Source organism: Botryllus schlosseri, chromosome 13, assembly GCF_051294905.1.
Source record: "Botryllus schlosseri isolate E-star chromosome 13, Bs_hap1, whole genome shotgun sequence".
Lineage (NCBI taxonomy): Eukaryota > Metazoa > Chordata > Ascidiacea > Stolidobranchia > Styelidae > Botryllus > Botryllus schlosseri.
The window spans coordinates 2,179,952-2,191,935 of record NC_137248.1 but is presented as its reverse complement, the minus strand read 5'-3'; the positions used below and the strand labels follow the sequence as shown (position 1 = coordinate 2,191,935).

Sequence of the window (11,984 nt, the reverse complement as noted above, 5' to 3'; positions counted from 1 at the left end):
CAAGTTGTCAAAGTCTGTAGTGTGTTATCTCATGACCAACAAAGTTTTAGATTGAGATTTATATTGCCAGAGGGAATGACATAAATTTCAAGATATGAGCACCAATTGAAATCGCGAATCCCAAAACTTTACAAATTCCCATACAATACGCAAGACTATGTAAATTCCCGCCAATTCCAATAGCCCAATGATTGAAAACATAATTTTAACTGCATCATATTCGTTGGTGTATACGATTAAAAGTGGGTCAAGCGCTAAAGTGGATGTCCGGTTGGCGTCAGTAAAATCATTTCAACGATAAATCTACTCATGTACCACTTGTACATAACCTTGTTAATACCACGCTTATGTGATAACATAAGCCTATAGTACTGTACCATGGTGCTGTGTAACTGGATCGATTTCGAATAAGGATATATCAAGTTGGTTATAGGCCTGGTCGTAGCCTACTACGTAAAATAGTACCGGCACATAGATTATAATCCAACCAATGTCCGGTATATGAAAGATACATGAATACTCATGTAGGTTTAACATGTATCAACTCAATGTCGCATGTATTTTCATATCTATTGAATCCTAGACTGATAAAGGATTATTGACATACAGCGTAGCAAACTAAAGAGTGACAGAACTGTAACTGCGTGACCTGTCAATTATTCCACGCTTAACTGACAGGCCACGCAGATAGCGTTCTGTCTCTCTTTTGTCCTCTATGATTACAGTCAAAACGATAATCTATCACCATTTCGGTAGCTTTGCAAACACCAGACTTTGTACAGCTATGTAATTCTGGTTGCTTAATTAGACAGACTAGAGCAGGGATGCCAAACATACGGCACGCGGGCCGCATCCGGCCCGTCAAGCGATTTCATCCGGCCCGCGAAGCGATTTTGCAAGATTAAAAAAGGCTCATATGACCCAGCACATTAGTAAAAAATACTGATATTTTTTACAGAGAATACCTGCATTAAATAATCCCTCAATACAGCAAATGTTGAGATGTTCATAGGCCATTACATTATAACCACCTGACTGCGGCACTGTGGTTTCACATTAGTAACCATTGGAAACACGTCAGGGACATTGTTTCGAGAAGGAAAAGAGCACACTGAGTTCAGAGTTATGTGTAAAAATGGACTAAAAGTACACAGAACCGAAAGCGCAAATGATGCGGAACCGTTATATGCAGTTCACATGGAGAATATATTAGTAACGCAAATATACCATTCAAATATCTATGATCACACCACTGTGTCACTTCTGACCCAGTATGTACCCGAACTTAGAGAAACCCGACTCGCGATTTATTAATAATATGCCAAATTCCAACGTCCGCGTTTACAGTTAAATAACTTGTATTCATCACAACGCATACGCAGGGCTAACGCCAACTTATGCCAACTTATATCGTAGTTAGCCCCTCTGTTCTAGCGGTTCGTAACTATATTGTTTGCGCCAATTGCATTATTCGCGAATAATGGTGTTGTGACTTGCTAGAATAAAACCGCCGCTATGATCCGTGTAGTTAAGGTTGCATTTAATGTAAATGGTTGTTTAAAACACTTTGTTTAAAACATGTTTTAAACAGTGTTTTAAACAAAAGCCTTTAAAAAAAATTGTAAAATCATGCCATAATTGTGTAAATACTTTCCAAAAACATGTTGTATGAGTCTACAGACAATTACCACCCGATATAGCCGACGTATACGATATGGGACGGTTGGAAACCTCAAAATAGTCGGTTCAACAGCCCGTATAGTAGGTAGATATTGCGTCATAGGAGCTATATTTACCCTATATTTTCAGTTATCAAGGTCAATCCACTATGACGTCACAATTGAATATCCGTGACGTAATGGCTTTAAAAAAACATATTTTGAACAAGGGCCTTGTTATAAACATGTTTGGTTTTAATTGATTTTTGTTTTAAATGCAACCCTACGTGTAGTATCTTTATGTGCATGGTGTATATTATGGTATTCAAGTGAGAAGCAATGACATGAGGTACCGTAATATTTTGAAATCTTTTGACTGGTCGGCCCGCAAGCGATTTCAAGGCTCGAATCCGGCCCGCGACGCAATTTCAGTTTGACACCCCTGGACTAGAGCGAAACGCCGGTAATTTAATACTCCTCTCATTTGCGAAATGTTTCTATGCTTTCCTTCGAATAAAATGTCTGTTTTTTTCTTCTGAAAATGCAACTTGAGAACTGTGTATAGTGCGAAACGAGCCAAGATTGGCGTACCGACATTTGTCATTCTTATGAGATGAACTCTGGTTTGATATGACATGAGCTTGATTTTCTAGTGCGAATAACTGCGTGAATGAACTCGGGTACGACGAGCATTACGACTAGCATTAGCGTCCATTACTAAGGCACAAGGCGCAGTTGGGCCACTAGAAAATTTCAACTTTTACAAATTAGATTATAGTTAGAATTATAGGTACAAAGGTTTTCTCAGGTTAGATAAGTTAGAATTATAGCTATATCACGTTTCCCAAATTAGATCACAATTACAGCTACCGAATTCGCAAAAGAAATATATCAAAAATCAAATTCAGTTCACATCAAACTCGAGTTCATTCTTGTAAGCACGAGAATGGCAAATGTCTGTACTGTACACCAAGCTTAGCGATCGTTTCGAACTATACATTTCTTCTGTAGCAGTTCCAGGAAAACCAGAAATTAGATTACAATTCAGATCAGCGCATGGAAGCATTTCACAAATTACTTTGAATTAGATCATCTGCATTTGCTCCAACTAGAAAACTACAATTATCTGGTTGTCCAAATGTGGTACTGGGATTCATACCATTCCCGTCGCTGCAGAGGGAAAACTCCGCAGTACCTTTTGACTCCGCGAATAACTAAAAAGCTATAAATACATTGGAATCATTTTCGTGACATTTCCTAAGCAAATCAAGCTTTCCGGAGGTCGTTGAAATTTGGACTCGCGAGCATAGTGACGCATTCAGACAGGATTTTGCGAGTGCGGAAATCTAATAATTATTTCTTTCCTGCATATTCTTGAACTCGCCTGCCCGTTCAAATGGATAGTGGATGGTGATACGTACAGATAGGCAGCCGTATGTACTGGGCAAAGGTTCATCAATACATTAAGGGCGGATATCATAACGTTGGTTTGATTAAAGAATGGATTATCTAGTTCATCAGGATTTAGCAGCCCAGGATTAGGGAAACCGGTTGATCCAGTTGCATCTTTAATCACACGATTTAGCAAACCTGGATAAACCGTACACTGCGTAAAATGCATACGCAGAAATATTTCTGATAATGACCGTGGCGATTGTATCATGGGTAATGACTTCACTCAACAATCGGACAATCAACGAATCTTGCACGCACCATATTGCTGAGCAATATATCTTATCCGCATGTACCGTACTAATTGAACTCGACTTTGATTTCTCGGTGATGATAATTCTACCCGTTACAATCTCAGTATCTTTTATCAGCAGCCGTCCGTTTATTCACAAACCCGACAACTGACAGCCAATAACGAGTTTTCGCACTATTATGATGCAGCATATAACATCGCACACACCACCTACTTGATTGACATCTGGGTACACCGCGGGTAATCATCGCGAGTAGCCTTAACCGTCTTCACAGTATTAAATCAGACGATTAGCATTCTCATGGATCAGCTAACTTTATGATCCTCGCCCTAATGGTATATCAGTTACCCGTTAAGTGTTAAATCTATACTCAATCTAATTAGAATCTGCTATTTGACGTATTCAGGCGAAGGCTATTGCCTGAGTGGATATATATTATTCATATTCAGCCAAATCTTATTGAAGTCTTGAATAGTGTATTCATATTGAAATGAATCCGGATATTTTAGGCTGACACTCGTCAGGGGTAATCGTCAGCACCAGTTTCAATATGAATATATTATAGTGATTATACAATTGTATAACTAAAAATGTTCTAGCTAGATAAGATCGATAATATCGATTCGATATCACACCTTTAAAGAAATATCGGTATCGGCCATTGGAGGTAAAAATATCGGTAATTTTAGTGAAGTCAGAGTATGGTACGAGTCAGAGAAGAGAGAACTGTGATCTGCGAATGCGACACTGGGAATATTGATATATAACTTATAAGCAGATTTGGTCAAAGTAATTCTCATTGGTACTCAAGTAACGTCGTAAATTTCTACTCTAGTACAAGTAAGAGTAGCAATCTCCAAGTAAGAATGAAGTAAGTAATAAGTATATCTAGGCGTAGTTTCGCCTAAAAATGAAAACTTGAGTAGAAGTAGACTTATAGTCGAAAGTCGCGACCACTTGAGTAATTATTAACTTGAGCACTCCGAAAAAGCATAAAAACTTAGTTACTGAACAGTAGGTTTGTTCGAAAATAACTTTTTTCCCGGATTCCGGGGATTCACTGATTGCGTAAAGGAACGGTGCACACTAAATTTGACTCGATTCCGACTGGTAGATGTGAACGCACAGGAGTTTTAAAATGTTGAATTTATCATGAAAAATTTCAACTTTGTTTTCGAATTTTGCTGTCAACCCCATGAAATTGTTAGGTTGTGCAAAAAGAACGATGCATAACAATTTTTGCTGACTTCCAACCGGTAGAAGCGAAGTGATTGCAGTTGAACATTTTGGATTCGCAAAAATAGCCTGGACGGTGGTTAATCTCAGAATTATGAATGAAAAAGTGAAATAACTTCGCTCTACAGGTTGGAATTGCGTCAAATTTGTTTTGCGTCGTTTATGTAGACAACTCAACAATTTCATGGGGTTAGCAGTAAAGTTTGAATTTTTTATTTTTTATTTTACATAATAAATTAAAAATTTTCAGACTCCTGTGCGTTCAATCTACCAGTTGGAATCGAGTCAAATCTGGTGAGCACCGTTCTTTTACGTAATCAGTGAATATCCGGAATCCGCAAAAAAGTTATTTCAGAACAACCCTACTAAACAGTCAACACTGCTGCTTACGGGCGTACTTGCTCTTAAATTTTGGTAATGCGACTTAAGTTGGATGCCATATCTTTTTAATATCGGCTGGATATATCGGGGTTATCAGGTAAGGTTATCGGTTTTATCAGTATCGGCTCGAAAATCTGATATCGGCCTGTAATGTTAACCAATGTAGCATACGTTTCATTCACTAGGCTTTTGTGATCGTTTGGATGGAAGGGGGTGTGCGCGACAAAAGGTTACATCGATACACGCCCACTTCGCTGTGTGAAAAGGCGTTACTGTGTTCTCAGCGTTATTTCATGGATCACGGCACATTGTGAATACATGACATTCCATTTCGAAAACCATAGTCGCAAATGTGTCAATGCCATTGACTTTTCCCACGCCACCAGACGGTTCTTCTACATTGGCATTTGTCTCGACGCAGTTACGAATATCAAAGACATGTCCATATCAAATGATTTATCAAGTTTTTTCCCTAGGCCATCCTTAGAATGCGTTTTTTTATATCAGGAATTTCGTTACAGGCGATAGTGATCTTGGAGATTAATGTATTGTGAACTCAACAAATAAGAAAGCTGTGATTTACCGCTCTGAACCCCGAAACAGTGCCGGACAACTACAGACAATTTTCAGCTTTTCCAAATTATATCAGAATTTGAATTGCTTGAGCCGCGAAAACTTTAAAATTGAATTAAATTTCGGATGAGAAAGAAATAAAACAAAGTAAAGTTCACATCAGAGTTCCAACCAGAGTTCATTCGCATAAGAAAATGGCAAATTCCTGTGCGTCAGACTTGGCTCGTTTCCCACTGTACTGTACTGTACCATTTTCAGGAAAACCATACATTAGATGGTATTAAAATGAGAGAATAGAAACAGTTTACCAATGAGACTAGAGTTTATTACTGATATTTCACGCTATAGGTACTCTAAAACTAGGATTATCCCGTCTCCCTTGGACCTGTTTTAGCAATTCCTTTCAGTAAGCCGCGCAATACACAATCACTGTCATTCTCTTGTCTCGGAATGTTAACCAGACGTTTCGCCAGACACATATATTCCAGGATGCGAGAGTGACGTCAAGTTTCGTAGTACGATAATTTGTTAATTGACGGCGGCGCGATTGGAATTTCTCAGATGCCAGATCAAATGCAGGTCACGGGAAATATCATGGTGTATGGAACCTAGAAATCGATGTGGATGATTCCTACGGACGGGCGCATTAAGATAAGCTATCTAGAACACAAGCACCTGCATCAAAGCGGAGAATGATACACGCAATCGCACAGCAGCATAGTTTGCTCCCTAAATCGCTTATCTAAAAATACAATCAAACAATTCACTATCATCGGCATACATCCCTACAGAGTAACGTTATATCTATGACGTTGGCCGTAAATCGTCCGACGACGCTTTACGAATCTGCAAGCAATTCTAGTCTTAATTGTAGAGTGTTTCTTTTCCGTAATTCTAATCTAATTTGTGTAATATATTAGTACATGTTGCAAATCCAAATATAATCCAATATCTGGTTTTCATGAAAATGCTACCTAGGAGAACTGTACAGCGCGAAATTAAATTGCAACGCGCTGCTGAATAAAGACAACTGAATGAGATTCAACCGGATCCCCTTTTTCACTCACTCAAAAAACGGAATGATCAATGGCGTACAATTCTAGTCTGCCGTTATGTAAGATTGAAAAGCTATACAGGAGATTACTTGATAAGAGATTAACCCGGTTGTTGAAAATGCGACATCAGAACTAGATAGTACAAAACGACCAAAGCTGGTGTACTGTACAGGCCTTTGCTATTACGAGAATGAACCCTGGTTTGATATGAACTTGATTCTTGTATTTCTTTGATATTCGGATCTTAATTCAACATCAAAGATTTTGCTGACTCAGTAATTCTAATTCTAATCAAAATTGTAAATAAAACTGTAACTTAATTCCAATTCTAATCTGCTTTGAAATAGTTGAAAATTTTGATGTTGTACAACACTACCGGTAGACAGCAGACAACTAGACAGGTTCAGAGTCACGCCCGTAACACGCCTCCTGCGTTCTTTTTCAGCGTGGCGTAGTAAAACTTAATAGCAGTTGCGTCACGCGAGAGAGACCCTACCCACGATTGGAAAACTACATAAAAAGGCTCCGCCCGCTCCACAGGTAACATATTCAAGGCAACCTACTCATCGTCAGGACAGCTTCAAGGCAAGACTATCGTGATGAAGACTACATTGTCAAAGATAGCCACCAGCCAGTCTACGGATATGGTGGTCGCAAAGCTCCTAGCTCCGCTGAGAATGAATCAATTCGGAAGATCTATCGCTCACACCAATGCCCCCAAAGCATTATTGAGCCCAGCTCAGCAAATGAAAGGCATACAAACAGTGCAAACTCGATACAGCGCTGCGCAACCAGTGACGAGAAAGTCCTACAAAGCTAAACAAAACTCTCAAAGAAACATGCATCAAATGGTGCTCCCACAAGCTGAATTCGAGCATACATTCTTCCCGGGGACTGGAATCTCTTTCAGCCTGCCTAAAACGCGCCACACTGAGATACCGTACGTCGACTGCGAAGTGGCGGAGATGTCTGAAATGCGAGAAATCGTGCAGTACATGTGCAAGCACTTTTTGAGGAGAGAACCGCTTCTGAACGCCCTCAAAGTGACCGCGGAAGAAGCGGAATCGTTCGTGGAATTTCACGTTAAGGTAAGTTCGCATAATTATTTTACAATTTTAAAATGCTGCACTGAGCTTAAGCACTCTAACACCCGATTATCGAATTTTTAAGATTGTGGCGTTATATTTGTTGAGACGAATGTTGACTACAAAAAGATAGTTGGTGACGATTACCCCTGACGAGTGTCAGGCGAAAGTATTCGGGTTTATTCGAATATGAATATACTAATCAATTGTGTTCTGCACCTCCAAGAATCTCTTGCGGCCTAATGTTTTCAACTTCCGCTAATTCGTAGGAAAACGAAACCGTTTCAAGTGTCTCCCTCCTCACTCCGATAGTTAATTATTCGCTCGAATCATAGTGTTTTGCAATCATAGTAAGTGGGTACGACGCGGATTTCAAGGGATTTCGATTTTTTGTGCGTAAACATCATTTTAACAGCCGCACGACACTTAAGCATGCGTCACTTTAGCATGTGACATTGCAAGCCAAAGGTAATGCTAAACCAATCCTAAATCTACATTTTACCTGGAATTTAATTCACGTGCCCCGGTGCCCGTATGTCCGTTGTCCATGCACCCATTTTAAAATCGAAAAACAGATTTTAGTGAATATATTTCAGTAGTCGATGCATACAATTGAATAATATATTCGTATTGAGATAAACCCGTATGTTTTCGGCCGACACTCGTCGGGGGTAAGTTATTCAAGTGCGGGTAAATTTGTACAACTCCACACCCTCGTAAATTCCTCCTCCAAAATCATCTTATTTCTACACAATTTTCACTCAATTATCACTTCCGTAATAATCTAAATCAGGCTTATTTTTTCTAGGACGCATTACAAGATGGCGCCTCATTCGTGGCAAGAGACGACGAAGGAGAAATCTGCGGGGTTCGATTGAACGCAGTCGGGCCGGCGCCAGAAATGGGCAAAGACGTAGAGCTCAGCCCGAAATTACGCACGTTGAAAAAGGTGAGCGACACGCCTTTACTACTACACGCCCGTCTATGGCTACGCGACCTAAAAATAACTCACGCGAGCTTAAGTCAAGTGTCATTCACATGGTTTTACTACAGTTATGACAGCGAATCGCGTCACTCGTAACCTGTGGGATAGTCGCCAGCGATGAGAAATTTTCAATATTCCTACCCACTGATACAGTTCCCATGAAATTATACAGACTTGAATGTGAAATCGAGCATCGGACAATGCCATGTCAGCATATAATTTTACATTTAAACTAGGCCAGATATTCTCAGAATAGCAGGAGGTCTGACACACGCCCTTGCCACGCCAGTTTTCAGAGGGGCGTTCCCACTCTAGGCGTCGCCCGATTTAGATTCGAATAAATGATGCAACAATGGAACATTATACCGTTGAGAATCACTATGGGTACGTTTCAGGTGGACATAAGATACATTTGAAGGTTACAATGGATAGATATCTGTGAGGTGATCGTGAATAGATTGAACGCCCAAAATTGGCAGTATCGGAATGCTATAAAGCTGGATTCATTTACCAGACAATCGACCCCGCGTTTGACAAGCTTATTAGGAAGCAATTATTAGGTATCTCTCTTTAATAAAGAATCCTTATTCGTCGAGTATTCGCGAAATGAGACCCTAGAGACAAAACCTTGTAAATTAACGAGGGCAAAAAATGTAGCTTCGCTTCTAATTTGCGCCCTGTATGTATTAAGTCAAGTTTCGGCATAAAATTACAGACCAAATCCTCTATAAATGAATAGATATTGGCGGAGAAAAGAGGCGAAAAAGTACGCCTAGAAACTAGTCTGCATAGTTCTGGTTTTCAAGAATGCAATCTCGTTACGAGTAATTTTCAAGTTCTGTACCACGAATCATTTTTTTCGAAATAGGTTTCAAAATCTCCAAATTTCATGCGTTACGTCAGCATAACTGCCCAAGGTGCATAAATTCCTATCATAATGACTGACAAAGGCTCGATGTCCCAGAAGTGATTTCGACTGGACATTAGCGCTACACGATCAATTTATTTTTACTACATCTGTTTCTCCTTAACGCGTGTCATCAATATCAACTCTTAGGTACGCTTAAATTGCTTTCGCTGTAGTAGCTATTGAATTCAATTTCAAAATGCTACAGTATATGGATTTTGACCAATATCATCTATATTTCAGTTTTTGGAACATACCGACAGCTTCGTCCCGCAGAGCCTGCAAGGGGCCAGAATGCGACACATCGCCATATGCGTAAACCGTAACATGGCAAGGAGCGGCTTGGCGACCATGATGATGAAAAGATCTGTTGAGTACTCAAAGAGACACCGACTCAGACATATGGTAGCGATGTGCTCCGGGAACATGGCTACTGGACTGGCTTTGAAAATGGGATTTCGTCTGGTCAAAGAGATACCATACACGAAATACATCGACCCAACACAATCGATCGGGTACGAGGAAGACCAGAACTGGGTAATCCCTCACAAGCCCTTTCTGTCATTAGCAGAAACTCACGTTTCCGCGAAGGTTATGGTCAGAAATGTGTAACTGCATGCTATGCGATACGCTGCCGTTCATGTCAACCCAAGCCATAATATTCTCGGAATAAAAGCTTGCAACTGCATCGGTGCGCCAATTTGTCCCGCAATGCTATCGAACAAAAGGCTTTGATGGTGGGCGTATGGATTGAAGATCTCTCTCAATCGGGCTGCGTGTCTCAGAAGTTTGGACGGAACTACGATTTCCAGAACAAATTAACGCGGAGATTTTAACGGCTATCAGTGATGAGCGCATATATGTCTTTCAACTCCAAATCCTGTACCGGATTTTAGATTCAGATCTAAATCCGGAAATAATTTGACATCACGTCCGTATCCAACTCGAAATCCGGTAATAGCTGAATTTCATCAAAAAGTCGCGTATAAATGGAAAAGTATCAAAAATTTTATATCCTGGTACAAATCCAGCTTCAAAATAAGTTGAAATCCATGTCCGATCTAGCCAAAATCATAAAATCCTTTTTTAAAATCTAAATCAATGCTCATTTCTGCTATGGCTATACTTTACTTGAAATACCATAACATCAAATAACAGTAAAAGGATAGATCAAGTCTGCAAATCTTTAAGTATATTGCTTCGTAAAATCATAATACTGCGATAAGCGAAGTATAAAACTGCTAACGATCGCGTTATGATGAATTAATGCGAATTCAAACTATTTTACGACGATCCGAGACGCAAATTTGCATTTTACCCCGAACCCAATATTTATTCTTATCATCTCGTTTGTTGCTCCTTATGTATAGAGATTGGAAAAGTACAACCACCGGTAAAAAATTTCGGTAAAATTTTCCTTTCCCGCATCAAACGCTTCTATCTCGTTTCGAAAGTTGTGATAATTCAACTCCTAGATAACTTCCGAACAAGCATGATAGTGCATCGAATTTCGGCTGCCAGAACGATTCTTTCGATATAATACAAACTAAGTCCACGATGACTCAGTTTACATCGAAACTTGTCACTTTCGATTAGCGGTGGGTAGTTTACACTGCCCTCGGATCGATATCCCTAAGTATATCTGCCTAGTGTCCAAAAAAGAGTTTCCAGTGGTATGTATCTCAAAGTATTTGGCTACCAAGAATTACAGTCCATAGATATAGTATATTTCAATAGTTACATTGCAAAATGTGGCGGTTATCTCCCTTTTCACGACAACCACGTCTCTAACCAAACAAATCTGTCTGACACCGTGTTCTTGTGTTACGAGATCTATCAACAATGGCATTCCCCGAATTCCTTTCCCCTCCACGAGTCCAGTTTAAACTTTGAGAGATTCCCTACGAGATGAGTCAATGTATATATCAACCGGTAATATATTTCTTCTATATTATTGATACAATATTTATTCGCCGTGATGCTCGATCAAAATGATTGACATTTACATCGATTCAAAATGGTTGGCTGCTTCGTTGTCGAATTCACGTTAAATCTTTTATTTTTGCTATTTCGTTTTGCCGCTTATGAGTTGAATAATGTTTTTATTCTTGTCATGTCTCAGCACTGTGAATATGTCCATGACTGAATAAACTTCGCTGCAAATTAACATAATTTATTCTTCGCACATGCGGGGTAGGAAAGGGGGCATCAGAATCATCGTCCATGGTATGAGATTTTTCGAAAGACCGATTGCGGTGGATTATAAGGAAAATATGGTGTACTATGAATTGAGTTTGGTAGTAATTTTATCTCTGCTAGAACACCACAAGATTGCAGTACAATGAAAATATAGGAAGATGTCGAAACGACTTGGAGCAGTCTTTGAAATCAGGCACCC

At 39.6% G+C, this 11,984-nt stretch overlaps 1 protein-coding gene across 1 annotated transcript; it reads left to right on the top strand.

The window, feature by feature from the left end:
- The first annotated feature begins 6,954 nt into the window (after window positions 1–6,954).
- LOC145454689 (uncharacterized) lies at window positions 6,955–11,758 on the top strand. The gene is made up of 3 exons (XM_080332675.1): window positions 6,955–7,697; window positions 8,503–8,643; window positions 9,830–11,758. The coding sequence occupies exons 1-3, from the start codon at window positions 7,209–7,211 to the stop codon at window positions 10,196–10,198; spliced, it is 999 nt and encodes a 332-aa protein (XP_080188801.1). The 5' UTR covers window positions 6,955–7,208; the 3' UTR covers window positions 10,199–11,758.
- The last annotated feature ends 226 nt before the right edge of the window (window positions 11,759–11,984 follow it).

What these genes read in the sequence shown, in the direction of transcription:
- LOC145454689 (XM_080332675.1), top strand. Translation starts at nt 7,209, where the DNA reads ATGAAGACTACATTGTCAAAGATAGCCACCAGCCAGTCTACGGATATG. An exon ending in TCGTGGAATTTCACGTTAAG is followed by an intron (nt 7,698 to 8,502) that starts GTAAGTTCGCAT and finishes TATTTTTTCTAG; the next exon opens with GACGCATTACAAGATGGCGC. An exon ending in AATTACGCACGTTGAAAAAG is followed by an intron (nt 8,644 to 9,829) that starts GTGAGCGACACG and finishes TCTATATTTCAG; the next exon opens with TTTTTGGAACATACCGACAG.